The sequence below is a fragment of the Caretta caretta genome, chromosome 1 (assembly GCF_965140235.1).
Source record: "Caretta caretta isolate rCarCar2 chromosome 1, rCarCar1.hap1, whole genome shotgun sequence".
NCBI lineage: Eukaryota > Metazoa > Chordata > Testudines > Cheloniidae > Caretta > Caretta caretta.
Genome location: NC_134206.1, coordinates 231,809,802 through 231,836,350, shown reverse-complemented (window position 1 = coordinate 231,836,350; position 26,549 = coordinate 231,809,802). Strand labels below are relative to the sequence as shown.

Genomic DNA, 26,549 nt, shown 5'->3' with positions numbered 1-26,549 from the left:
CTCTGAGTGGTGCAATGTCTCCTATGGTTGAAGGTTGCATCCCCCAATGCCAGTAGGGGGAGATGAGCCCCACAGCCTAAAAATGTCCTGAATGTGCCCCAGCAGCTACCCATTCCCATTACTCATGCTAGGAGCATGATTAATATGAGCAGGAAACGGAATGGGGGTGCTGTGGGAAGACAAGAGGCTACATGCCGAACAACCCTCATCCCCAACATCTGAGCCTGCCATGGAAAGTCCTCCGTAGAAGGAAAAGCTGTGGAGTATGAACTGCATAGGTTTTGGGGGGGAGCCGAAGATTGGAGCATAAGAGCTGCACTTCGTGACTTCTGTCTTTTGGACATGTATGTACACCTAGCCCAAGCTATCATTTTAACCCTTTTGTGTGTGTGTTTTCAGAGGAGAGGTTAAATACACGTTGAGCAGGTTCTCCAGAAAACCGTCTCATATTGGTGTTTCACTTTTCACTCTAGGCTTGATCCAGAGCCCACTGAAGTTAATCGAATTCTTGTTGATCTCACTGGGCGTTTGATCGGGGACTAATGACGATATTGTGGTTTTCCATCACCATATCTGAAGACCCAGGGGAATTTGGTGCAGATGTGGCAAGCACTAGCACCAGTTCCCAGAAGTAATCTGATCGTGGACTGTTACACTGATTTGTATTAGAGTAGCACTTACAGGCCTCCATCAGCATCGGGGCATCCATGCACTGAAAAGTTTATAATCTAAATCAATAACATAGACAAAGGGTGGAAAAAAGGACAACACAAGCAGTTGATGAGGGAACTGAAGCACGAAAAGATGGACTGGGATTTTCAAAGGAGCCTGAGGAAGTTAGGTACTATTGAAAATCCAAGTCTTGCCCAAGGTCAGACAGGAATTTAGTGGCGGAGCTGCAGATTGAATCTATATCATCTGAGCACTCGTCCAGTGCCTAACCACATGACCATCCTTCCTTCCTACTAAAGGAGGCCAGGCTAACTGCAGTTCACTGTGTGTTACAGAAGAGGGGGAGCAGAGCTAAGGAGTGCAAAGAGCAGGATTGTGGCTTCCCACTGTGTAGATGCATAACAGGGCGGCGGAGGCTGCTTATTCCCCCTCTTTCTCCTTGGCCCATCTGTGCAGGGTTGTAGTCTGTCCCATGTGTGCTGATGCAAAGGTTTTATATAAACCTACTTCTCTGCCTTGGAAAACTGACAAAGGAATGTAATTTATAGTATAATCTCATATATAACATACTTTGGCAGGAAATGAATTGTTAAATTTTCTTCTGCAAAACACATGGGTGATATTTCAAAAACAGAAATGTGGTCATAGATGTTCTTTAATTCGTTTTGTCGCTTTGCAATAGTTGTATAATATTTTTAATGGTGATGATTATGAATTAGACAGCACCCAAATGTGTAGGAAGAAGTTGATTAGAATAAATAACAAGGCATGGTTCCTGCCCTGAAGAGTTTACAATCTAATATTAGACATGACACACAAAGACAATAACTATCAATAGGGGATGGGCTGAGAAAATGCTTGGCTTACAGCAATAATATTACCCTTAGAGGTTGTGTGCACATCTTAACAGTTCTCTTAGTTCTCTTTTTTTTTTTTTTCTCTTCCATTAAATTAACCGGAAGGAAGAAATTTTTAAAGGGATTTTGAATAAGGATTTGATTTCTTTTTCTGGTATTTTCAATGTTAAACAGTTCGTGATAAAGTTATAAGTAATAACTTTATCAGTTACAGACATACACTAGATTATTTGCCAGTTGTTTTGAAGTCAAACATATAGCAACAAAAAAAAAATCCAAATCTATTTCGATAAAAGCAATACACAAATCTAAGGCCAGAGACACAGGGATTTGATTAAAAACTTCAACGTTTTTCATGAGCAAGGTACAGTTCAGTGTATTTAATTGTGTATGTTTATAAGAAGACTGACATGCTCTATCAGGTCCCACTTCATCCCTAAGTTGATGACGGGTAAGGAAGTGCCAGGTGGAGCCAAGTTATAAAGTTGTACGCTAACATAGGGATCATTAACAGACTCTTAATGATCTCCCTTTTAATTAACTTTCTAGTTCCGGAAGCTTAACTTGGAAGGGGTGTAGCTATATACCCTGACCTTCAAGTCAACTGTAAATTTTTGAAGTAGATGGAGAAGAGCTGTTTTATGTGGCAAATTTTTTCCGTTCCTTGTTTAACCACAAAAACATAGTTCCTTCCCATCCTCTTCCCACCAGTTCAGAATTGCAGCTTCTTCAGTTCTGTTTGTGGTTCACTGTTGACATTTGCAATTTTAAATGGTCTGAGCTTTCTTAATTGACCCAGTATTGTTGTCAAGGGCATTAATTTGTGTCTCTGTAAGGAGATATTCCCCTGCGTTACACCAAATCTGTTTCGCAGAGTGCATACTCCAAAGACACAGGCATCAACTGGTTCAAAGTGGCTGGGAGGGCCACAGCTGTATTAAACTATGCCCCAATTGCTAATTAAAACTAGAGGGCAAGAAGTGGTGAAAGTCGATAGGATGGGGAGATGCCTGGTCTGCCTGTGACGTGCTGCTCCTGGTTCCTGTTACTGCATCTCAGTTCAGGGGAGCAACCCAGTCCCTCAGAAATCACGGTAATACACCATTCCCAACAATGATCTGCTGCCTGATACTGGGCTAGATGTGCCACTAAGCTTCCCAAAGAGCATGGGTGCTTCTGTAAGACTCATCAGTCCTGGATAATAAACCTAATTCCCATTTGGCAGGAGGATGGTTTATTCTACCATCTTACAAATGAAGCAAGGTTAAAGGCTAGAGCTCCCAGAACCTAGTGAATGACACAGTTAGGGTCCCCATTTAACCCTTACTGCCAGAAGTACCGATTGACCAACAGAAATAGCTTAAATTAAGTTGCAATCATGGTTCAGGATAATAAAAGTTGAATAAACTCCCCAACCCCACCCTACCCTTTTTCTGTAAGATTTATCTGCCTCCTGCTTCTTGTCTGATCTTCATTAAGAAATAAAAATATTGCTACGTGGTCTTCAGATTCACTGAGTAGTTAGCATAGTATAACCAGTGAACTAGCTAAAAGGCAAGTAGGTGGAGAACATCTGGAACAGGGGTTGGAAGGCAAGTCATTCCAGCTACCCATAAATATCCTAAGAAGGGTGCCTGTCATTGACTGGCGTGGATGAAAGTAGACTGCAGCACCTTATATAGAAACTGGTAAAACAGAGCACCATGCTGTTGTCTGGGGCTTGAAAGTTGTTAAACTAGGAGGTTTTAGTCATTTTTCTATCTTCTTGTGCCTGTTTTCCAGGACTCATAAAAAAGCTAATATATTTTTCTTGAGTGTTTTTCAGGTGAAACAGCATTACAGTTGCTACAGTGCATTTTAAGAATGCACTTTTAGCCAAAATATAATACTGGTCTGGAGATCAGGATTAACTAACAAAATTAGACATGATGAATAAAAAGCTAGCCAGAGGCTTCTTTCAGACCTTAGCACTCAGGGAAATGTTTTCCCCTGCCAAACAGCAAGTTCAATATACCTTTTGTTATTTTCCAGCAGGCCATGCCTTGTTTACTTTCATGGGAGAGACATTCTGCCCAGTGGTGAATGTTCTGTGCTAAAGAGGCTGAGGAGTCCAAAGACACATGCTGCTCATTTCTGCTTGGTTTAGCTACCTGAGGATGTTTATGTAATCTAGTGCAGTTCCTTCCCCTGTGCTCTGCAAATACAGATACAAAGGATGCCCAATTCATTGTACTTACCATGCGTGAGTCCTCAAAAGGTTTCACAGCTCAGTTTGGAAGTTTATCTGAGAGGATAGTCTGGTGGTGAAGGCACTGGACACTTGGGTTCAATTCCTGGCTCTGCGACGGGCTTCCTAGTTGACCTTGGGCAAATCACTTAATCTGTCTCTGCCTCTGTAAAGTGGGGATGTTAATAATCATCGGTAAAGCTAAGATCTTGTCATAGATATTTTTAGTTAAAGTCACGGACAGATCATGGGCAATAAAATAAAAATTCATGGAAGCCCATGACATGGCCGTGAAAATATCCATGACAAAATGGGGAGCCACTGGGCAGATGTGGGGGCGGGAGCTCTGGGGCCCCCCACCACCTGTAAGGGCTTGGAGATCCAGGATTCCCCTCTGCCTGTGGCTGGGTTCCCGGCAGCCCAAGGTGGAGGGGAGCTGTGGGGGGCTCAGCCAGAGGGTCCCCCTGCTGCCTTCGGTTTCCGCGACCTCCGTGACCAAATTGTAGCCTTAATCATCAGCATACTTCCTTGAATCTTGATTGAAACACTGTCAACCTTGGGTTTAGTCTCACCTCTTTATTAAAAGAGTTCTACAGCTGGTATTCCGCTGCTCCGAATGTTCTACCTCTCCCCCCCCGCCGTCCCCCCAAGAATGTTGAAACCTGCTTGTCCCTAGCTGCATCACTTCGGGTGAAGTGTAGCTGCTTCGGAAAGCTCAGGAAGGGCATGGCAGTCTTTGCAGAAGTCCGATCCCAATCCATTAGGGTTAGGATTGTGAGCCTGGCTCTGAAGCAAAAGGGGAGTCAGTGGAGTTCACAAAGCACACACTTGACAGCGTTCACCGCAGCTTTTGTTACTTACGAGGCATGTGGATTTCAGCCTTTTGGTGGCAGTTGCATTCACCCCCTCGTGGCGTATGTTGCAATGCCATCTAACTTAACGTGACCAAAAATATGGAACGCTATGAATAATATCCCATTCGTTTCAGTGACAATATAGGTCACAAAAATTGATAATAGGATGTCATCTGCTGGGACTACATGCACAAATAAGACGAGCATAATTTGGGTTCACATTGTGTTATCTTTTCTCAATGCTCTCCAATAATAGGTCTATTTCATCTTGTTGTATAGCCTCAGTTAAATGTAACTTGCTTATATAGACCCTTTATGAAGCCAGCATTTGATTTTGTATAACTGGAGGGGTTTTATTCTGGGTGACTACTATTTTACCATTTGTATTTTATAGAGAGGACCAGAAACAAGACCTAATTTCATAGGAATATTGAAGAGTTACTGGGACAGAGTCTCCATTTCCTTGTCATTCACACCTGTGCAAAATGGGTGTCAAATGCTACCAAATCAAGCCAGTAGCATTTTCCATGCACCTTCTAGTCACAGGTATAAATGACTACACAAGGTGCAGGCTGGTGGAGGATCAGGCTGCTATTTTACTTAAAAGTTGATAAATCATCTGATTGTTGCCTGCATGCATTAATTTGGTGCTTTGAGGAGGAAACCTGGAAATCCATGGGTCTGATTCTCAGTTGCATGAAGGTCTCTTTATGCTGCTCTGGAAATATAAAGGTGCTTTGAAGGGGCGGCGGTGGGGGGGATGGGACGCTGTGTACATAGGGAGCACACCCGCCACTGAAAGCTACCTTTTCCTCCCCTGCTTCCCTCCTTCATTCCTGTATTGAATGTAGGAACTTGGAATTGGAGTCCATGGATGGTCCACCAAGCTCTGAGTTGCTTGAATATTTGTCCTGACCTAATTTTGAACTTTGAAGTGTCTGTATGCACAATGTGTGTGGGTTGTTTTGTTTTGTTTCTGGTATTGCTTTGTCTTTACTTTCTCACTGATGTATGGTTGTTTATGTGGTTTGTTTTGTTTGTTGAATTTCTTTTTTTTTTTTTCTTTTTCCTTTCACTCAGGGTTTGATGCAGGAAATCAATGAATTACGGTTAAGAGTGGGAGAGATGGATAATGAAAGACTTCAGTACGAGAAGAAGCTTAAATCCACCAAAGTAAGTTACACTGAGGGAAAGAGGGGAAAGATGGGCGTAAGCTACAAATTTTGGAACTCTATCTGGTTTTCAAACATCCTGAAGTCTTGGGAATTTGCAGATCGAGGGCTTTTGTGATGCTCATTTTAAAAAAACAGACGAGGCATTTGCAAATTTCGTATCAGATTCTGATTTCAAACCTCAACACAGAAGTTCAGGAGAGTTCAGATCAGGGCCACAGGTTTAGCCCCATTTCTGAGAGGCACCATTGCTTTAGTTACAAAGATTGCTGCTTGCAGCTAGTTATTTAAATTCTGTTTAGATATTTGTATGCTTGTGGATCAGGGAACATCATTAGTAATGAGAAAGGCGTGGACCATGGGTGGGATGAAAACTGAGCATTATTTTCTTTTAAATGTGCTATAAATTATCCATGTTTACCCTGAAGAGAAAGCAGTAACCTGAGCAATTCTAGCATGCCATTTCTCTAAGTATCTAACTCTGTTGTGAATTCTGTTATCTATCTAGCCTTGTTTCTTTTCTATCATTAGTTTTCTCTCACTCCTCTATCTCTGTCACCAGTCTTTAATGGCCAAACTTTCTAGCATGAAAATCAAAGTGGGTCAGATGCAGTATGAAAAGCAGCGGATGGAGCAAAAATGCCAGATATTAAAGGTGTAGTAGATTGTGGGTAATATTGGGCCTGTTTTGAATCCTTTCTGCACCACAGCTTTGTGGTCTGTGTTTGCATCTTGCTGTCATGCTGTCTGTGTTTTTTATTGATTACTTTCTGTTGACATGCAGTGTGCTCTTCCCACTAGAAACTAAACCTTGTGAAATGAGATGTTCCTAACAAATTGTTTTTAGGGCATAAATAGGACTTTACAGGGATTTCAGTGGTTCACAGGCCTTGGGTGGTTTACCCACAACTTTATTTTAAATTTAAAGTATCCCCCTTCAAAGGGGTAATTTTCACTCCTACAGCTTGCATTCATTATTCAGAAAAAGCTCTTACTGAGCTGCTTATAGAAGTACAGACTCACACACTAATTTCACATGAATTTCTTGCCAAAGGCTTGTTAATGTATTTTTAAACAAGAAAATAATTGTTGTAATATATCAACTTCCTCAAATATTATGAGCATAATAAATTAACAGACCATATGTTGAGTTAATTGGGGAAAGTACCCTGCATCAGAAACTGAATGCAACTCCAATTTAAATCTCAATTATTGTACTAAAAACTCTTAAAGATTCTATGATAGGGACACATTTGTGGAAGAATGTAGGGCCCAAACCTGCGTGTCCTGTAAAACTAAACCTCCCACTCTGAAACCAGTACCAGTTTGGAGTGTCTGGGGAATGCAAAATCAAGCCTTTTTTTCTGGAAACATTGGAATCACTAGTGAAGCTCAGGAAGGTATTTCAATCCAAATGTTACATTTTAGCATATCCGTTTCAGGATTTAATAGAAATGTTAGAAATTGCAAAGGCAATTTTGAGTTTTGCTTTTAAAAAGAAAGTTGAGCAAATGCCATTTTATAATTATCAAATATGCTTCCGCAAAGGGTAAAATCCTATTCCAGCTATTCTCATAAGAAATCCCAGTGAGGCCAAAGGGACATGTTGTTCAGATGAGCAGAATTTGGCCCAAAGTTTGGAAACAAAATTTAATGCTGGGTCAGTGTGTATGGGGGTAGATACAGTTCAGAAGCATTTATCTGACCCCAAGAACCATCTGAGCTTTGAGTGTTCCAGTGAAATGGGACCCATATCCAAGCCACCCTCTTTGATTTTGGTTTACAAAACCGAATCACGGCTGAGGTGTTGCAATAGCAAACCCTGCTAAAGTGTAAGTTATAGGTGAACTAACCTGTGTAGGTGCAGTGACCCGATCCTATGTTGTCTGAATGGAAAGTGAGCATAGATGTCCATGATGTCCATGAGGTTTGGTTGGTTTCCTTATTTAGACCCTCACTGCTAAAACTGCCTGTGACTTATTTTCTTTCTTTTTGTCTGAATTGCTTTTCAGAGTGTTTGGCTTTTTTTTTAATATTATGACTGATTTTCTTTCATAGTCAGTTGTGTGTATTGATAAAACTGTTCATGGCCTGTTTTGAGACAACGCTGTATTTAAAGAGAAAAAAACACCTATTAGCCTTCAAACACATGCAGTAAGCTCATACACCCCATGTGTTCGGATACTACATGATAAAATACTAGGCCGAAAATATAGCACGATTCAATTATTATGCAACTCTATTTCACTTTCAGCACTTCGAACATACAAAGTGCTGTGAAAGTGCCGTGAAGCATATAGCCTCATCCCCTTCAATTTTACTATTTGTGCATGCTAAAAAGAAATACCCCTTTTTCCCCGATGCTACTTTTAATTCAGACCAAAAAAAATCATACATTTTAAATTGGTGATGGTACTTGCATGGAAAATTTGGTCTGAATCCAAACTATTTCCAAGTTTGGGGCTGTTTTGACCCAGGGGAAGGGTCTATCCTGTTAGAGATAGCAGCTTTACTGCAAAAGTTGAGATTCAAAGTTTTGGGGACAGATTCTCAGCTGACGTAATTATTTCAGTGGGCCCATAACAGTTTGCACCAGATTAGGCTCTTCTCCCTGGGCTTCTTAGGTGTGAAATTTTGACTGGGAACCATCTCTAACTTAAATAGTAAAAAATATTTTAAAATCCTACTTAAACCTTGTTCTTCTCATGGATAAATGATTATGGATCTATACAGGATGAACTGGCATCTTTGAAAGAGAAATTGGAACAGAAGGAAGCAGAAGTAAGAAAGTTACAAGAAAAATTGGTTTGCAAGATGAAAGGAGAAGGAGTGGAAATAACTGACAGAGGTAAGAACAAAAGAGGCTCTCGGTTAAGTGGAGGTTTCTAGAGGTGTCTTTTGCACAGTTGTAGTTATGCCTTACCTGTTTTAAATAATTGTTTCTGTCAATTGTTATAAGGGAATCATCGTTATAAACCTCAGTTTCCTTACACATTTTGCCAGCATGTTTATTCCTTTTAACATATTCGGCGAGTATTCACAAAGCAATCCTAAAACCTACAATGATAGGTTGTTGATTTGCTTTAAAATAAGGTGACCAAGTGTTTACAACTCTGAGGCCCTGTCTACAATAGAAAGGGTTTGCTGGGAATACCTCCCAACCCCATGTAGATGAAGCTTGTAACTGCAAAAGTATAGTTTACTGCTCTAATGGAGTAAGTTATACTGGCAAAAGGACTTTTTTGGGGGCGGGGTATAACTCCATCTATGTTGGGACTTGGCATAGCTAAGTCGTTTAGGGGTAAAGGAAGAAAATCACTCGCCTGACCAATTTAGCAGTGCTGATAGGGTTGCCAACTCTGACCGAAGCTGTCCCAGATTTTTTTTTCCCCAACATGACATATATCATTTTCTTAAAATGTCCTATTAAAATCTCCTGGATTGCTTTCAGTAGTCACCCGGAGATCGAGATCGATTCCGGGACACTCCAGGCCAGTCCTGGAGGGTTGGCCATCCTGAGTGCTGACAAAAATTTTAAGTGTAGAGCAGGCCTAATTGGGTGAAATTCAGGACATGAGCACAAGGCCTACCTACGCTACTTGGAAGTCCCACTTAAACCCTATCAGAGTCCTACTTAAACCTGAATTTTCATGGAGAATTGTCATTGTGGTCAACATTTTCCAGTTTTAGTGAAAAACTGGAAACCCAAACCTTTTAAAGAAAATTTTTAAAAATCGGTTATGGGGGTTTTCTCAGAAGATTATGGGGATTTTTAAAAGTTTTTTTTTGTCTTCAAAATTTGCCACAAAAAATAATTGGCATTTTCTGACCAGCTCTTACTTTACTTCTCAGTAACATACACTTGCTATAGTCAGTCTTAAGATTTCTGAGATTCCATTATTTTTGTAAAATATGCTTCATTACGTTTGCTAGACTAGTGTGAAGTATTATTGTACTATGAATAAATAAAACTAACTGGACTTCAGTTGCCAAAATGAATGTATAAAAGACATTGTGTGCATTATCTTGCAATTTTTGTTCACATACTGATTTTCCAATGTTTGTTTTTATTACATTTATTACTCATATTGAGCTTTTTCCTGGGAGGTGCCAAGCATCCTCAACCTTCGCTGCTCCTTTTGATTTATTGTACTGAGCCATAATTTGCAAAGTTCAGTTGCACACAGGGGTCTCCCAGTCATTACTGTGAATGAACCAAGGTTCTGTTGTGTTTGGAAAATGTTAAAGAATGCGTTTTCTTGCAATGAATGCAATTGAAATATTTGCAGATTATCTGCCATGTTTGCAGATTTATGCTTACCTGAGTAATTATATTCTGTTCTCTACTATTAGTTGTTAGTACAAGTGTAATATATTTCATATCTAGTGTTACAGTAAGAGCAGTCTGTTGGGATAAATACTATATGAGACAATGTATGTGAAAACATGAAGGCGGGAAAAAGTGCTGAGGCCTTGTATAAAGTCCAGTTGTATAGACTCTCATGTCAGAGCCCTTACAAAGTAATCCTGTTTGGCTTTAGCAGGTGAGTAGGGAGTACTTGTGTGCAAGGTTGTAGGATTGGGCCCTTAAATTATAAATGTTGTTTGTTTTACTCTTGTTGTCAGAGGGTAAGGAATGATTCACTGCTGACTCCAACAGTAACAGTGTGTAATGTTAAATGGTACTTAATGTCATAACCTGAGTGCTAATTTCAAATCCACTGGGTTTTCCTGCACAGATGAAAATTGTAAAAAGAAGCTCAAAGACAAAAGTAAGGTTTCCTAGTATCTTTCCACGAGCATTTATACTTCAGAAGTTCTGTCCAATATAGCCTTCTGCATGTGTTTTTAAAACTGCTTTAACAGAAGCTGTTAGATTGCCTCATCTATAACCCTCAGTTACATTATTAGAAATGAAGGGAGATTTCAATCGGCTATGACTTTTAATATGAATCTTTTTATTGAAAATCTAGTAAACAAAATCTTTGGCTTCCTGAAGCAGCCTAAGAGAGGGAGCCTGCTATACTTGTTCATTTCTAGGTGCTTTACACACCCGTTAGATATGACTCACTGTAGAAAGGCTTGTAAGAAATTAAATTGATCCTGCTAAGAAGTACTTTTACAGATGGTTAAATAAATAGATTTTTCTACATAAAAGGCACATATAAATAAAACATATCCCTCTATATTAAGTGCATTCACAATACGGTAGGCCAAATTCTCTGCTGGCATAATTCGACTGAAGTCAGTGGAGTTGCACCAGCAGAGAATTTGTATATCTAACTTTAAACAGCTTTATGTATCCAGTGAGCCAATCATGCACAGGACGATACATTTTATACATCTTTCTTTGGTCGTCCGTTTTGTGGAGGAAGAACTTTCTTCACCCCTTCAGCAGTAATCCTCGGTTATATTTGTTGGTGTGCGATAATCCGTAGCAGATTGAAACACTAATCTGTGATGTAACAAAGCAGAATATTTGCTTCTTCGTCCTTTTGATCACTCTTCCATATTTGTAACTTATTTAATTTTAAAGCTGCATTTGCTCATTCAAAATAGGTAGATTTCTAATAGAAATAAAGAAAATCCAGACCTCTTAAAAAAAATTCCCCTCTTTTTACATATTTACATTATGGCGTTTACATATTTTGTAAGTGAGGATTATAGATGAAGCACAGTTTGTACTCATCTCTGTTTTAAGGATCCTTTTCTACATCTAAACTACAACACACATTCTAGCATGACTGCTCATCACAGTGAATACATATACCATTCCATCATGCTGTTCTCATCCATTCTGGGCTATGACTAAGCCTCATGACATAATGCTTTTCTCACCATGTCCCACAATCCACTGCTTAATTCCATTGCTTTGTATAGCTGGGTTGATAAAATGCCCTATGGAATGTTTGGCTGTTATCATAATGAAGGACTGTTTTATTGCACTCCTGTTGTAATGTTTTTATTTTGGAGCTCTTCATTATAGTTATTCTGTTATTTAAAGGAAAGGCATCGCTGATTGATTTAGCAGTTTCCTTAGTATTGTTTAGGATATGTATATTTGCTAAATTCAGTCATTCAGTTATTGAAAACTCCTTCCATAGAGAGAATGTTGTGAATCTTGCTTTCCATTTCAGATGGAAATTATTGTAGTAGTTTGCATTTTGTTTGTTTATTTCTTGTAAACATAGCTTCAGAAATGGTCAGGATGTTTTTTTTCTTCCATTTACTTTCTCATTTAATCTGACTTGTGCAATTGTGTTGTATACTTTTAGATATAGAGGTACAGAAAATGAAGAAGGCTGTGGAGTCTCTAATGGCGGCAAATGAAGAAAAGGTAGCGAAACAGCCATTAGTTCAGCATTTGTTCCTTGTGTGAAGTTATACCTCTAGTACGATCAGCACATGGGCAGCCTGTAAATTGTTACAGTTCATTTTGAAGATTAATTAGTCAGGGTCCAATTCTGTTCTCACATAAGTCAATAGGTATATTGCAATTGCTTCTGACCGCACCACAAATAGGCATTTATAAGTTGTATCCTGTAAATCTTGTCCATGCAAGTAATCCTTACTCACACAAGTAGTGCCATTGAATTCAGTGGGACTACTTGCATGAGTAAAGGTTTGCGGCTCAAGACCTATCTTGTAAAGTGCTTTGAAAATGTAAAGCTCTACATAACACTTCTATGAATTATTAATAGGCCAAATATGAAAAAGAGCTTTCTATAAAGTGTATTTAGATCCTGAGTTTTGGTTATGTCCTTTGTACAGAAACCAGTTTTCACCAAATATAAATCCCGGTTTGGATTTCCAGCACTCTTCAAGCTCTGAGCTTTTATCCGCCTCTATTTTCTTTAAATCTGTTAGACAATTTAATTTATTTAGGTTTTTATTTCTTATTTTTGACTCTTCATAAAAGAAATGACAATCACAACGTGGATCCTCCCTTTATTTTAGGATCGGAAGATAGAAGAGCTGCGACAATCCCTGAATCGGTATAAGAAAGTGCAAGACATGGTAATATTGGCTCAGGGAAAAAAAGGTACAGTATAAGTGCAAAGATTTCCCACATTGCTAGCATTTAAACTGCACAAATACTGTGATACCATTAGATATTTAACTCTCGGACTTATTATCTTTCCAGGTAAGAGTATATTAAGACCCTGTTCCTCAACTAGTGTAAATTGGTATAGTTCCATTGTAGGCAATGCAGTTACACCAGTTAACACCAGCGATTACTGGCCTTGATGATTTTATAGGGAGCAGGTAGCGACTCCTATCATTTAGGTTGCCTGACGCTTTCCATTTTAAAAGATTCTTGTGCCTTTTTTTTCTTTTTGAGAAGCTCTGTCACCTCCATTGATTGCCACAGGCCTTTGAAATTCAGCAAAGGGAAAGTCCTTGTGCTAGAGCAGTTCCTTTTCTTTGTCCCATGAAATTCCATCGAGGTTTAACTGTTAAAAATAACCATTCCCCTTCTCTTGCTTGCATTCCTTAGGGAGAGTTGGCAGCCTGCCAAAATAATTATTGGCCATGAATGTTCTAAAGAGCTGAGCTCACCACCACCACCACCGAAGCAGCAGCATCACAGATTGCACTGGGAAAGTCTGAGAGCAGCTAGAGCAACTGTAGCAGTAGGTGATGGGCAGGAGAGAGCCAGGCTTGGGCTCTCCCTATCCTCATCACATCCTCTGGAGCCAGCACATGGCCTCAGGATCACATCCTCCCTCTGGAGGACATGACTTAGAAGAAGAGCACGCCCCCACACACATCCCTCTTCTGTGGGATGGGAAGAGAGAAGGAACCAGGTTGGGCCAGGCTCCCCCGACCATCCCTAGAGCCAGTACATGGTATCAATGGCATACCCCGCTCTGGGATCACAGACTTCTCTACTGCCAGATAATGTACTCAGTCCCATAGCTCAAGTGGTAGAATTCTGTGCTTTAGAAAAGGTGGTTCAGGTTTCCTAATCAAACACTCAAAATTTAGAAAATGCCAGAGGATTAAGGTTGTCTGTACAATCTTAATTTAGCCTCCTTGTGCATATGCGTTATGACACAGCCTTTAATTACATGATCATGTACTGTGTCTTCCACAAGACCCCTGCTTCATTCATTGCACAGGTTGGATCTTGTAGCACATCTGTTCCTAAAAGATTTAGTCTTGGTCAATAACTGTTAAAACAGATGTTGGCATTTTACCAGCGGGAAGGCTGCCTAACATTTTACCAGCTAGAGTCTGAGAGTGTACAGGCTGCAGACCTTATGAAGGAAGCACAGTGACCTGCAGTGCTGAATTGTCTTGCATCGGAAACCGATTTTGTCACTCTGAACCTTTAGAAGGTTGCAAAGGACCAACCCCAAACCTCCACAAGGCTGAGAACTGACTTGTTAGTCCCTGACAAGGCAGTTTGGCTTTTTGAGGGTGGGGGGAAGGGCGGATGTGTATTAACACTGTAGGGGACCCCTAAGGAGCATCCCAAGGCTTATAAAAATTGGGGATTTCTAAGGTTGCTGGGGATGGGACTTGGGAGGCTCCACTGAGACTCTCAAGGAGTGAAGATTGGCACTGGACAGGGAGCAGAATAGCTAACTCCTGTCAGTGCAGGGTTCAGGTTTTTCAGTCCCTGAGAGTTCCTGTGAAGGGCCCGGATGGGAGAGGGATGGGGGAAGAAGTTCATCACGCTCTACATGTTGGGTACAAGTGGTGATTTTTATCACATTTGTAATGTTCACACAGAGTAAAGTCCAGTGATATATATATATATATATATATGCGTGGTACTTTAATAGGGCCAATTTCACAAAGCTGAAAACAATTATGAGCCAGATCAGCTCGGAGGAACAAATTGAATGATAATTTGGGAATCATTTAAGACATCTTACAAGATGCCCCAAAAGCCACAATTGCAGAAGGCGGCCATACTGGTTTAAAAAACCACCTGGTTTAGGGGGGAAGAGAAGGCAGCTATAAAAAATAATTTGATATATAAAAACAAATGGAAGAAAGGGAAAGTTTATAATAATATATATATAAATCAGAAGTTAGGAATTGTAGAAAATGGATAAGGGAAGCAAAGGATACAAGGGGAAATATGTGGCCAATAGAGTTAAGGACAATATGTCAGGCTCTGGGTTCTAGGCAGGTGAGGCCTAGTGGTTGAAGCCATGACCAAGAACAGGCACCAAGGGTCGAAGCCAGAGACTGGACCGAGGGCAGTGCTGAAACTGTGATCTGGGATAGGCTGTGGTCAGAACCAAGGTCAAAGTCTGTAGACTAGCCAAATCGGTGTTGCAGTTGGACTCCTGGTGCAGGCCAAAGGTCAAATCTAGGTTCGAGTCATTCTAGGGGGTCCAGCGGCAGGTACAGGGCTGGTGCAAGGTGGGATTTAGGGCATGGATAAGGCTGTAGAGGGCTGGAACAAGGCTCAGGCAAGGTTGAGGCAGGAACAGGAACCGGATCAAAGGCAGGCTGGAAGCCTAGGGAGTCTGTAACGCTGCAAGGCAGTAGGAGAGTTCCTGACCAAGTAGTGCTGTTGCACAGGCTAACTTGCAGCTCTGGGGGGGTCAGGCAAATACCTGTGCCTGGGGATCCTCTGACCCGGACCTGCCCAGGGATAGACTGCAAAGCCTGTGAGTTAGCAGCAGGATGGGTAGGGGGAATCTTCCCCTCCCTTCTACCCCCCACATTTTGCTGACTCGAAAGCCACCTGCAACCTCGCTTCCACAAGCCTTAGGAGGAGAGTCTGACCCATTAGGCAACAGACGGGAGGGAAGTCTCACTACTGTGCTGCTCCTAAGCTCTGCAGAAGAGGAACCCTCATCCTGAGGCTTCCAGAGAGTCATAGGAATTGGATCTTACGAAGTCAGCACAGGATGGTGGGTGGGGACTGCGATTTGCAGGATACTCTGTGGCCAACAGAATAAGGGGGCATCTCCCTATCTTCCTAAGAGCTGTTGGATCTCCTAGCCCTCAAAGGGTTTGTAGGAGAAAGACTCCTCCCTAGCAGCTCCTAGGACCATTTTTAAAGAAGAGAGAAATTCCTGCACAAAAATTTCATGAAGGTGAAGATAGTGGCAGGGGGGTGTTTGTGGTTTGGGTGCATTTGACCTTTCAAAACATTGGAGTTGAATACAAATGAAAAACTCACAGTGCTAAGGTTTCATTTTTGCAGTAAGGCATCCAAATTACCTTAGCTCTGCCCCTGTTGCAATGCACTGAGGAAAATCACCAGTTCATGCTGCCTTAGCCACCCATAAGAAGCAGTTGCATTATATCAATGATCACTGAAATGCCTTAGTATTAATCATATAGTGAGTGTGCTGCTTGACAGCATTGTTATCATCCTATGTAATACACGTAGAAGCACTTTATACAAATTCCTGTTTAGACAAGTTGCATGGTGAAAGCAATCATTCCCCACTTACTAAGAGCCTGATCCTAAGCCCATTCAAGTCAATAGCAGTCATTCCATTGACCTCAGTGGGCTTTGACTTGGGATGTAAGAGCATGATCTTCCCTGGTGGGCTCCTCATGGTGGGCAATTTATTTGCTAGTGTCATTGACCCCAGCTTGCACGTCACTATATACCAGGGGTAGGCAATCTATGGCATGTAAGCTGATTTTCAGTGGCACTCACACTGCCCGGGTCCTGGCCACCAGTCCCAGGGGCTCCACGGCCAGCTGGGGTTACATCCGCCGGCCCTGCTCAGCCCACTAACGGCCCCAGGTCACGGCCACCAGTCTGGGGGGCTCTGCTGCTGGCCTGAGGTGCTGACCGCTGGCCCCCTGTCAGCCGGGGTTCCGGCCGCTGGCCCCACTCAGCCAGCTGCCGGCCCCGGGTCCTGGCCACCAGTCCAGGGGGCTCTGCTGCTGGCCTGGGGTCCCAGCTGCTGGCCCGGGGCTCTGCAGCCACCCCCAGCTATGGCCCTCTGGCCCCAGCCTGGGGCAGTGAGGGGTGCAGACAGTGCCACAAAGGAGCACAGCTCAGCATGGATTCTTATTACTGGCACACAAAACCTTAAATTCGAGTGAATAAATGAAGACTTGGCACACCACTTCTGAAAGGTAGCCGACCGCTGCTATATACAAACTTCATATGCCTATGTCATGAAATTTGAGCATTTACATGAAAAGAGCAAAGGGTGGCATGACAGAGTGAAGGGTGGTATGACCGAACAACCTATTTAATAGTGGCGACACAGAGAGAGGTTTTGAAACCAAGGTTCAGTGGTGCACATTTGTGATACTCTACATTCCATGGGAAATGATAAAAGTGTATTTTATTTCTTGTATGCTTCACAGAACACAGACAATGTTTTTGGCTAGAGAAAAGGGGCAGTAAGGTTGAGATTTTACTTTGACAATAAATTACAGGTTCTAGAAACACAGCGCTGTGAATGACAATAACAATGACAAGAAAAAGCATTGGGGCAGTCATGTGGTACTTTGGTATTGATCAGAAGTGTAGAAATCCATACCTTTCAATGACTGAACCAGTTAAAGAATGGCAATGCTGTCAGTGAAACTCTAACACAAACTGTAACATGGTAGGGAATTGGCAGACTGAGACACCACTGATTTGTGGCACTGTACAAACTGGCACGGAATTTTTTGTTCTTATTTAGAAGCTAGCACAGTAATTGATTTTGACTGTTCTTTTTCCAGTTATTTACTGCCTTGAGCTTTGTCCCCCATTTTGGCTCAGATGGCACAATGGAGACAGATTTTGATTCTTCATCTTACATTTGAGACAAACATGTCAGTTTCTTTTTGGCTCAGTGAGGATGGGAAAAGAAATGTCTCTGTGCAGTGTTTTGGGGTCTGATACATTAACGAACACACAGAATGTTCAACATGTTGAAAAGGACCCCCCTGAAATGCTTATGTGGAGGGAGTGGGTTTCTGCTGTAATTAAGAAATATAATTGCATGAGCAGGATGCTTCCATCCACTGTGGCCCTTTTTAATCTGCTGCAGTTGCATAAATGAGTCATTAGACAACTGGACCTAGCTAGGGGAAAGTTCCCCCAGCTCAGGCTTTGTATGAGCTGGCTTTTACACTGCCGCATGTGGGCCCCACCATAAGCATAAGCCCTGCTTTGGATGTATATGAAAGTGGACAGGAGTAGGATGGGGCATGGCCACAGCACGAAGCACTGTAGGGATTCCAGGCAGTGCTGCTACCGTAGGCAGCTGGAGACAGGCAGCCCTTCAGGGCTGCCTTACTCCAGGGGCCACAGGGGCCTCCGCAGTAGCCCAGAATTGGGAGGGCACCAAGCCACTGTTAGTCCCTTTCCTCTAGCCTGCCTCTTAATGGCACAGCAAAACATCTCACCCCATGCATTTAAATGAGGATTGTGCATTCTGGTTCCCCAAGAACCCCAAATAAACCTTAAAGAATCTATCAGGAGTCCAGTAACCGTATATTTTTGGAAATTTCATTTATTCAAAACCACAACTTAAAAGAAATTCAACCCTCTTGGATTTAAAAAAAAAAATCCAGTTGGATCATTAGTGTGCAGGGTTTCTGCCTAACATTGCCTAGATATCAAATTCCAAATAGGGATTTATGGGGCCAGATCTTCAGCTGGAAGTTGGCATAGTTCCATTAAAGCCAATGGAGCTATGCCGAATTACACCAGTTAAGGATCTGGCTCACAGTGTGAAACTTTGCTTGCCTTTTGTTGTATGGGCACAGCACAAACATGATCCTATGGCTGCCTATGGGGTATCAGTACTTCTGTCCTGCCTTGGTACTGCTAGAATTGGAGCTCCTGCTGTTAAGCACTGATGCTTTTTTGTTATTGGTGGAGTTTTACTTTAAGCTGTGTTGGGAAATCATGATCCCAGTCAGGAAGGGGTTAAAAAAGCCAGCCATCCCACCCTTACACCCTGTCTCCTCCTATCACCATCACCCTCCCAACCCTGTTGCCCTATTGAGCCCATAAATAAAAGTCCTCCATAGAACAATACTCATATGTACTGAACTAAAGCCAGTTTGTTTGCATCTCTCTTCTATTAGGCAAAGAAGGCGAATGTGAAGAATTTTTAAATTCAGGATCTGTTTCAGCGGTTTTATTGGACATGCAGAGTTTAACTGAGCAAGAGAAAAGCCCATCTCCTGTCCCAGGAATCAGCTCTCCGAGCCATGAAGAGTTTAACACCACTGTTCCCGAAGAGGTACTGTTCTCTATTTTCTCTCAACGTATCACTACTTGACAATGTTACTCATGCTGTAGTTGTATTACAGAAACCAGCCCCCAGCTTCTTTAAGTTTTCTTGCTTGTTAGGCAGTTTCAGTAAAACTTCCCCATTTTGTTCGGAAAGTCCTTACCAGTATGGAATTTGTTTGAAAGCCACCAACCCCAAATTTGTAAACACAAAAAATCATATTTAATTTTCATTAAAATGTCCGGAAATGATTTTAATATCAAATATAAGAAAGTTTCTGGAACTGTATTCTCACTGATTTTATGTAATATCTTCTTTAAAAGCTTGTTTTCGCTTACCTGAAGTAAATTTGAGACTATTTAAAATCCGTTAAAATATATACTATAGTATGTTTAAAGGGGTACAGTCTACTTGGTATTTTCTCCATTTCCAAAAATGAGTTATAAGTCGTTTATGATCTGCCCCACGCCAACATCCTTGATTTTACAAGCATGTTTTCCTATATTTAAAATATTTCTCTCTCCCCTCAAAGCACTCATGCAAAATGAGGAACTAACTGATTATACAGAGAAAACCAGTGGAAAGAGCTGTAAACCAAATGCTGTCAAATGCACTAAGCAAGCAAACTGAAACATACGATCACCATCCCCGGCTCTCCTGACCATCCCCCACACACAAATGTTTCATTTATAGTAATCTTCAGGGTACCTTGTAACAGTGGATCAGAAAATTTGAGGGGTGTGATTCTTTTGAGTTGATGTCCCTTTAAACCTAGGGCATGGCCCTGCATTCCTTCAGCTGGAGATCCGGGTGAACAGGCCGTGCAGGACTGGGCACTAAGAAAGAGTACTGTATCATGACAGTTATGTATAGGCAATATCTTACACCAAGATAACGCATGAGTAAAAGTCTTGTTGACTTCTGTGGGACTGCTCATGTGTGAAAAGTTACTCATTTGAGTGGTGGGATTAAGACCCTAATTTTTATGTAGTATATTTACAAGTCTGGTGCTTTGGCCTTGTGGAAGGCTCTGAACAGCTTGAAATAGGGTGTTTGCCTCCATGGGTTGAATTTATATATGAATACATCATTTTGTTGATTCTCTTGTAAAGAAATCGAGAACAATGGTGAAATGAATTACTGTAGCACCTAGAAGCCCTAATCATGGACTGGGACCCCACTGTACTAAGGTTGTACAAAGCCAGCCCAAATCCCAGCCCCAAAGAGCTTTCAATTTAAGTACAAGACAAGACACAACAGGTGGAGACTGTGGAGAAACCCAGTTGCATTCTACCAGCAGTTTCATTCACAAACATGTCTTGCATTTGCATTGTAAAATAATGGGGATCATTTTAGCTGACATGGTACTGTCCTGTTATACATCATGTATTTAAACTGTTTCTTGTGTTGCTTAATATCTGAGATAACAAACATTGAAAATTAAAAGTGTAATTTTCTCTTACCTTTTGTGTGTGTTAGTTTATATCTTGTGCCTCTCTGTTTGGGCAAATCACTTAAACACATGATCACATCCCATTGAAGTTGCATTTAATGGGACTTAAGCACATGCATAAAGTTAAGCACCTGCTTAAGGGTTTCACTGACGAGAGATGGATTTACACAAGTGCATAAAATGAATTAATCTATTAACATTATGTAGATATTTAATAGGATGTTAGAGAAATTACTTTTAAAAAATCCGTATAAAATTTAATAGAAAATAACTTTGTACAGGATTTTTTGAACCTTTCTATATAACTGAAGAGCAGGCTTATAATTTTCTATTGAATCCTACAGGATGTTTCAAATAATCTATGAGAAAGTTACAGTTTTCTGTTAAATTCCATAGGACTTTTCCAGGTTGTGTTTTTGTCTTTTAATTTTAAGGTTATGGATACATTCTACTGTTATGTTCTGATGTGTCTATGAGTAGTAGTCCCATCGAACCCAATGGGATGCGTCCCATGCATAAAGCTGTGCATGCGTAAATAAATTATATGATTAGGCTTGAAGCCCAGATTCAGCAGAGCCCTTAAGTGTGTGTTTAAATGCTTTGCTGAATCAGGGCCTTAGGCCTTAGAGCCAGAGGGAGGCACTTTGCATGTAAAAGAAAATAAATGGCTTAAATAATTGGCCCCCTTGCTGGAAGTCTCAGAGGAGCCAAGGACTGAACAGAGATGGAGAGTGAACTGTTGTTTTATGACAGGTTTAAGAGTAACAGCCGTGTTGGTCTGTATTCGCAAAAAGAAAAGGAGTACTTGGTTAGTCTCTAAGGTGCCACAAGTACTCCTTTTCTGTTGTTTTATGCCATAGGGGGGTCCCTAAGGGAGACACATAGACCAGGCAGCATCAAGAGGCTTATGCTGCTTTTATCCATCCTGTTATACCTGCTCTGTATACCAACAGAAGATTTTAAGCTCCAGTGTTGTCAGCCTGGCCCATCTTTATAAGCACTAAACTATGTTTATAGTAAAAAGAAAATGAATCGAACCATATGCCTGAGTCAGACTTTTTTTATTTTTGTCACTGATCTATTTGATTCTTCTTTTCATGCAGTGATTGTGTAGTTTTTGCCCACTGTAATGTTGTATCCTTTCTTCTTTTAGAATTCACTACAAATTCACACCAGCATCCTGCAAGTTTCAATCCCTGCTTTTCCACCAGCACCCAAAAGCTCAGAAGCAGCTACAGAAAAAGTAAAAGCACAGCCTAAACCAGCAGTTGCGAGTGAAGTGAGGTATAGTTATTACAAACTATTTCTAACTGGTATGTAAAGTCAAAGTTTTGTTACAAAATGTTAGGTGAAATTGTGTTTATTGGACAATTAGGGTATTAAGTCTGTTTCCTCAAACTAGCATTGTCACGTATTATAATGTCCATCTAGGGTTGAACTATATGCTCCCCAAACGCATTTCTGTTATCATTGTTGTTCATGATAGCACCAATAGTGTGCTACGTGCTTGTGAACAAAGAAGGTGTTGAAATTAATAGGACTGTTGTGGGGAGCAGTTGCCCCATAGCGCCCCCCAGCTGGCTGAATGTGGCACAATAGGTGCTCCCTGCCACAGTTTCCTTCCCTGAGATGGGTCTCCTCAGCACACACCAGCCAGTGCTAGAGCTGTGACTTAGCCTTCTGGCCAAGTCGCAAACAAAACCCCTTCTGGGGTAGCAAATGTCCAACTAAATCACAACAAACAAAAAGGTGGTTCTACTCTTTGCAGGTTTCTCTTCACCCCACCCTCTGGGCCTGTTCCCAGTTTCTGGGCTACCGTTGAGTCGTTATGGCCCTGCTCCAGTAGAGCATCGGGTCCCCAGGCTGGTTCCACTGGAGCAGTGGTTCTCAACCAGGGATACGTGTACCTCGGGGGGGGTTCGCAGAGGTCTTCCAAGGGGTACATCAACTCATCTAGATATTTGCCTAGTCTTACAACAGGCTACATAAAAAGCACTAGCTAAGTGAGTTTCATATGGACAATGACTTGTTTAGACTGCTCTGTATACTGTACACTGAAATGTAAGTACAATATTTATATTTCAATTGATGTATTTTATAATTATATGGTAAAAATGAGAATGTAAGCAATTTTCCAGTCATAGTGTGCTGTGACACTTCCATCTGATTTTGTAAACAAGTAGTTTTTAAGTGAGGTGAACCTTGGGTGTACACAAGACAAATCAGACTCCTGAAAGGGGTACAGCAGTCTGGAAAGGTTGAGAGCCACTGCCCTGAAGTACCCTTCTCCTGCAGACCCTGGCTCAGAAGCTTACACAGGAGCCTGTCCATTCTCTCTGGTTCCACAGGGAAGATTGATCTCCCTCAGCTCTTTTACAAGGCCTAGGTGTCCATTAAGTTGTCACTTGACTCTCCTTAACCATGCCACCTCAGTCTGGGAAGCAACTAATTAATTATGGTATGTGTGTGGCTGGCTCCATTTTCCCCCTTTAAGATAGGGATGAAATGCAGTGGGGAATCTGGGATATTTCTTTTTACTTTATATAAATAGCTTAGTTTTAGATGCAATATCATCATGTGTAGTGTGAATTTGCTGTAAGCGATTTGCACTCGGAGATTTTTAAAAATTCCTGAAAAGCACTGCCAAACCCAAACCGAAACTGAGAGTGACTAGCCAGTACACAGGAGCCGTAACTAAGCTACCAGGAAGAAGATGAGTCACGGTTTCAAGAAGTCTGAGAGGCTGATTCCCTTGAGGCTGGCATATGACAAAGAAACTGGGTTTTTCTAGCCTGAGGCATAAATGAGTGCAGATTTTAATAAGGAGCGGCGTTTGAGATTTTTAAAAACAGCTAGAGGATTACAGCCTTAGCCACAGAACTCCTAGTACAGCTAATGAGAGATGTTTCGCTAAATTCCTTAGTTGGCTTTTGAAGATCTCAACCATTATTTTTATCTATAGTAATATGGGAGGTTAGGAATCCAAATGCCATGAAATCTCATTGATATAAGACTGTCTTTGACTTCAGGGTACAAACTAGAGCAGACAAGTGTTGAAGTGTGCTTTCTTTGGCCTTGACCCAGGAAAGCATCTCCACCCAGGACAGCACTTGTGCTTAAGTGTTTTCCTGAATCAGGGCCTCTGTCTTTCTCGGCTCTCCTTCTCTCCTTCCCTCTCTTCCAGTGGGTCCCATATTTCTTCATGCTGTGCTGCCACACATGTAGCTCTAGCCTTAAGCAATGTGAATCTCGTTTCTTGTTCATTTTTTCTATTTTTAAAGACGATCACTGTGACCCGACTCATTCCCAGAGTTCCTGTTATAGGCTGCTTGTGTATTCCTTTCTTGCAATGGCATATGAGACCATTACATATGCTGTGACCTCTTAATTTATTCACTCATTCCTGACTATGTTGGTTAGCCTGCAGTGGTATAGGAAGTCTTTGCTATGCGTCTTGAGTTCACTCCCACCCTTTTACTTTTATAACAGAAGATGACAGAAGAAAAGATTTGATTTGTGGTAATTATATAGCCATTCAGGTGAAAAGAGAGAGAGTGAAATTCGTAGGTATCTTATAATGGAGTACCTTGTCTGTTTTTACAGTGAAGAGACAACACCATGTTCCTCCGTAGAAACACAGCCATGTGACAGTCCATTGTAAGTACCATATCAACCAATTAAATGCTTCTGATTAAACACCTTTCCACCATATTTGTAAAAAAAATTTTAATGAGTACATGCAAATGTGTGTTGTTGTTCTAACCACGTTAACTCATTTTAAAATAATTTGGTGATGAGAGTTTTCTGCTCTGATCATTTCTAATAATTTCTAGTGCTTTTTCAATAAATATATACTAGCATTTCATCTCATTTCTGTTGCAGTATGAAATGTCTTCAGTCAAGTCATGTAAGATCAGTAGGCTTGGGGCTTAAAAAAATTTGTTTTTAATATCTATGTGACAGGTTCCTCCCGGGGTGCCATGCCACCTGGAACTGAGAAAACCACTGACCCCGACTCACTCACTAGCCTGGCTCCCTTTATACTGTAACCAATGCATGGTGGGGCCAAAATGAGTCACCCGGTGTGCCGTGGAGCAAGGGATCAACTTCCCAACATGCAACTGTTGCCATCCCATAATGTCATCTGTGTCCCATAATTTTTCCACATTTTCTTAAAAAATCCCACAAACCCACATGGCACTCCTTGCTGTCCACATTTCTGACAGAAGTGTGAAGCCTGCACAGCTCTCAATTTTCTTTTGGAAAATTTAATTTAAAATAAGAAGCAAAGAATTTCAGAGTTAAACATCCTGTCACTCCAGCATTAGCTCATCCTCTTGTACCTTAACAGTAATTGTGCTACAGAAGATCTCCTGGCAATACCTAGCCACCACATGGGAGGAGTTAACAAAGGAGGGCTGTAATACAATCTTTATACAGTTCTTTAGAATATATTTGCCTTTGAGACAGTGGGGTCTAACTCAATTAATTCCTAATTATTTTGATTTTGATTTTTATGCTCTTATTGTAGAGCGTCACCCCTGCAAAAATCCAGCAGTCTGGGCAATTTGAAGAAAGAGGCATCAGAAGTGGTTGGTTTTGTTTTTTAGTCCTTATTTTTCCCCTTAATACTGAGGTCCAGATTGTCTACCCCAGTTCTGGCCCCCTGGGTGGTGCAAGGGGCTGGAATCTGGTTGGAGCCGGCTAGATGAGAATTCCTGTGGTAGTGGGGGAGGTCTCTTGGGTGGCATGGAGTCAGTTCCTCTGCCTGCCTGCCCCAAATTAGGTTTGAAGCAGAGCATAGCTCTGGTCATTCCATTTACAGCTAGCTATGACCCCATTTGTAACAAAATCCTGTGGATATTAGTGAAGAAGAAAATCTGTCCTTGAATATTTAGGGGTCTATCCTCTTATTGTATGAAGTATTTACATAAGTAAATTTCCTGCACTCCAAAGCTGTGTCTTCATTAGGTAAAAAGGTGTATTCTTAATTCGAGTTACCTAACGAGGTAAAATCCTAGTAAAGACAAGGCAGTTTGCCATTGTCATGTAAATTAGCAGGGCAAGTTGAAGACAAGGGTGCCCCAGCATCTCAGCAATAGAGATGGGTGAATGATAGAGATGGAGGAAACTGGAGGAGAGGGTGAATTTTGCTTAGGGTTAAAAACCTTTATCTGTCGTTACGAGAACCAAAACTAAACAGGTCAGATCTGAGTCCCATTATATCCAAATCTGTGATAAGTAGCTCTAGTTCAGACTCACTGTTATTTGCAGAGCTATGGAAAGGTAAACCTGGAATTATACCCCATAAGATTTATTTTCACTGTGCTTAGAGAGAGATGCTTTTTTACCAGCACTAAATTCATTTAATTTTTGTAATTAAAACCAGTGTTGGTTGTGCAAAGGCATTAATAAATCGGGATCTAAAAGGACCATATTATGAAATCCAAAACCTAAACAGAAATGCATGTATAGGGGGAAATAAAAGGTGACATTAACCTAGGGGAAGTATAGTTCTTATGTGCCAATATATATTTATGCCTGTATCTGTATTTTCACTCTATGCATCTGAAGAAGTGGCTTTTTTACCCACGAAAGCTTATACCCATATAAATCTGTTAGTCTTTAAGGTACCACTGGACTCCTCATAGTTCTTAAGTGATTTCCTTTGAAAAATAGAAGAGGAAAGAAATCTCACTATTTTTAACTGAAATGAATTAAATAATGGGGTAACTAAGAATTTTAACACTTCTCAATCCTTCCCAAACAGGACAAAGAACCTGTACAGAAACCAGCAGAGGTAACCTTTGTGTGTGTCTTCATGTGAAGCAATGCAGAGAGCAGAAGGTGTTTTAAATAGCGTAGTTTTATTCACATTGTGTCCGAATTTTTAAGGGAGCATAGCAGACCTGCAAGCAAGGTTGTGAAGTGTGATTCAGGGAATATATTCGGGTCTCCACCATCACTTTGTGTCAAGTTTATATTCTCTCACTCTCTTGTCTTCTCACACATGGCTCTTCATTTTGACTTGCTGAGAATAAATAAAATCACCCATTAGCTATTTTTCCCCACCTTCTCTTTGGGCAAACATCTTCAAATCACTCTGTCTCCTAGTTGAGGTTCTCCCCTCACCTATACTCAC

General features: G+C 41.1%; 1 protein-coding gene across 7 annotated transcripts in view; it reads left to right on the top strand.

The window, feature by feature from the left end:
• Positions 1-26,549, top strand: part of PPFIBP1 (PPFIB scaffold protein 1) — a 178,871-nt gene that overhangs the window by 128,540 nt on the left and 23,782 nt on the right. For 2 of the 7 annotated variants that reach the window (XM_048825741.2, XM_048825732.2), the window contains exons 7-17: positions 5,691-5,783; positions 6,345-6,437; positions 8,516-8,630; positions 10,522-10,554; positions 12,058-12,119; positions 12,740-12,824; positions 18,806-18,963; positions 21,561-21,691; positions 24,011-24,064; positions 24,939-24,999; positions 26,178-26,207. In XM_048825741.2, coding sequence (XP_048681698.1) covers positions 5,691-5,783; positions 6,345-6,437; positions 8,516-8,630; positions 10,522-10,554; positions 12,058-12,119; positions 12,740-12,824; positions 18,806-18,963; positions 21,561-21,691; positions 24,011-24,064; positions 24,939-24,999; positions 26,178-26,207 — 915 coding nt within the window. The remainder of the gene's footprint in view (positions 1-5,690; positions 5,784-6,344; positions 6,438-8,515; positions 8,631-10,521; positions 10,555-12,057; positions 12,120-12,739; positions 12,825-18,805; positions 18,964-21,560; positions 21,692-24,010; positions 24,065-24,938; positions 25,000-26,177; positions 26,208-26,549) is intronic. The other 5 variants (XM_048825799.2, XM_048825751.2, XM_048825792.2 and 2 more) reach the window with 3 other exon arrangements.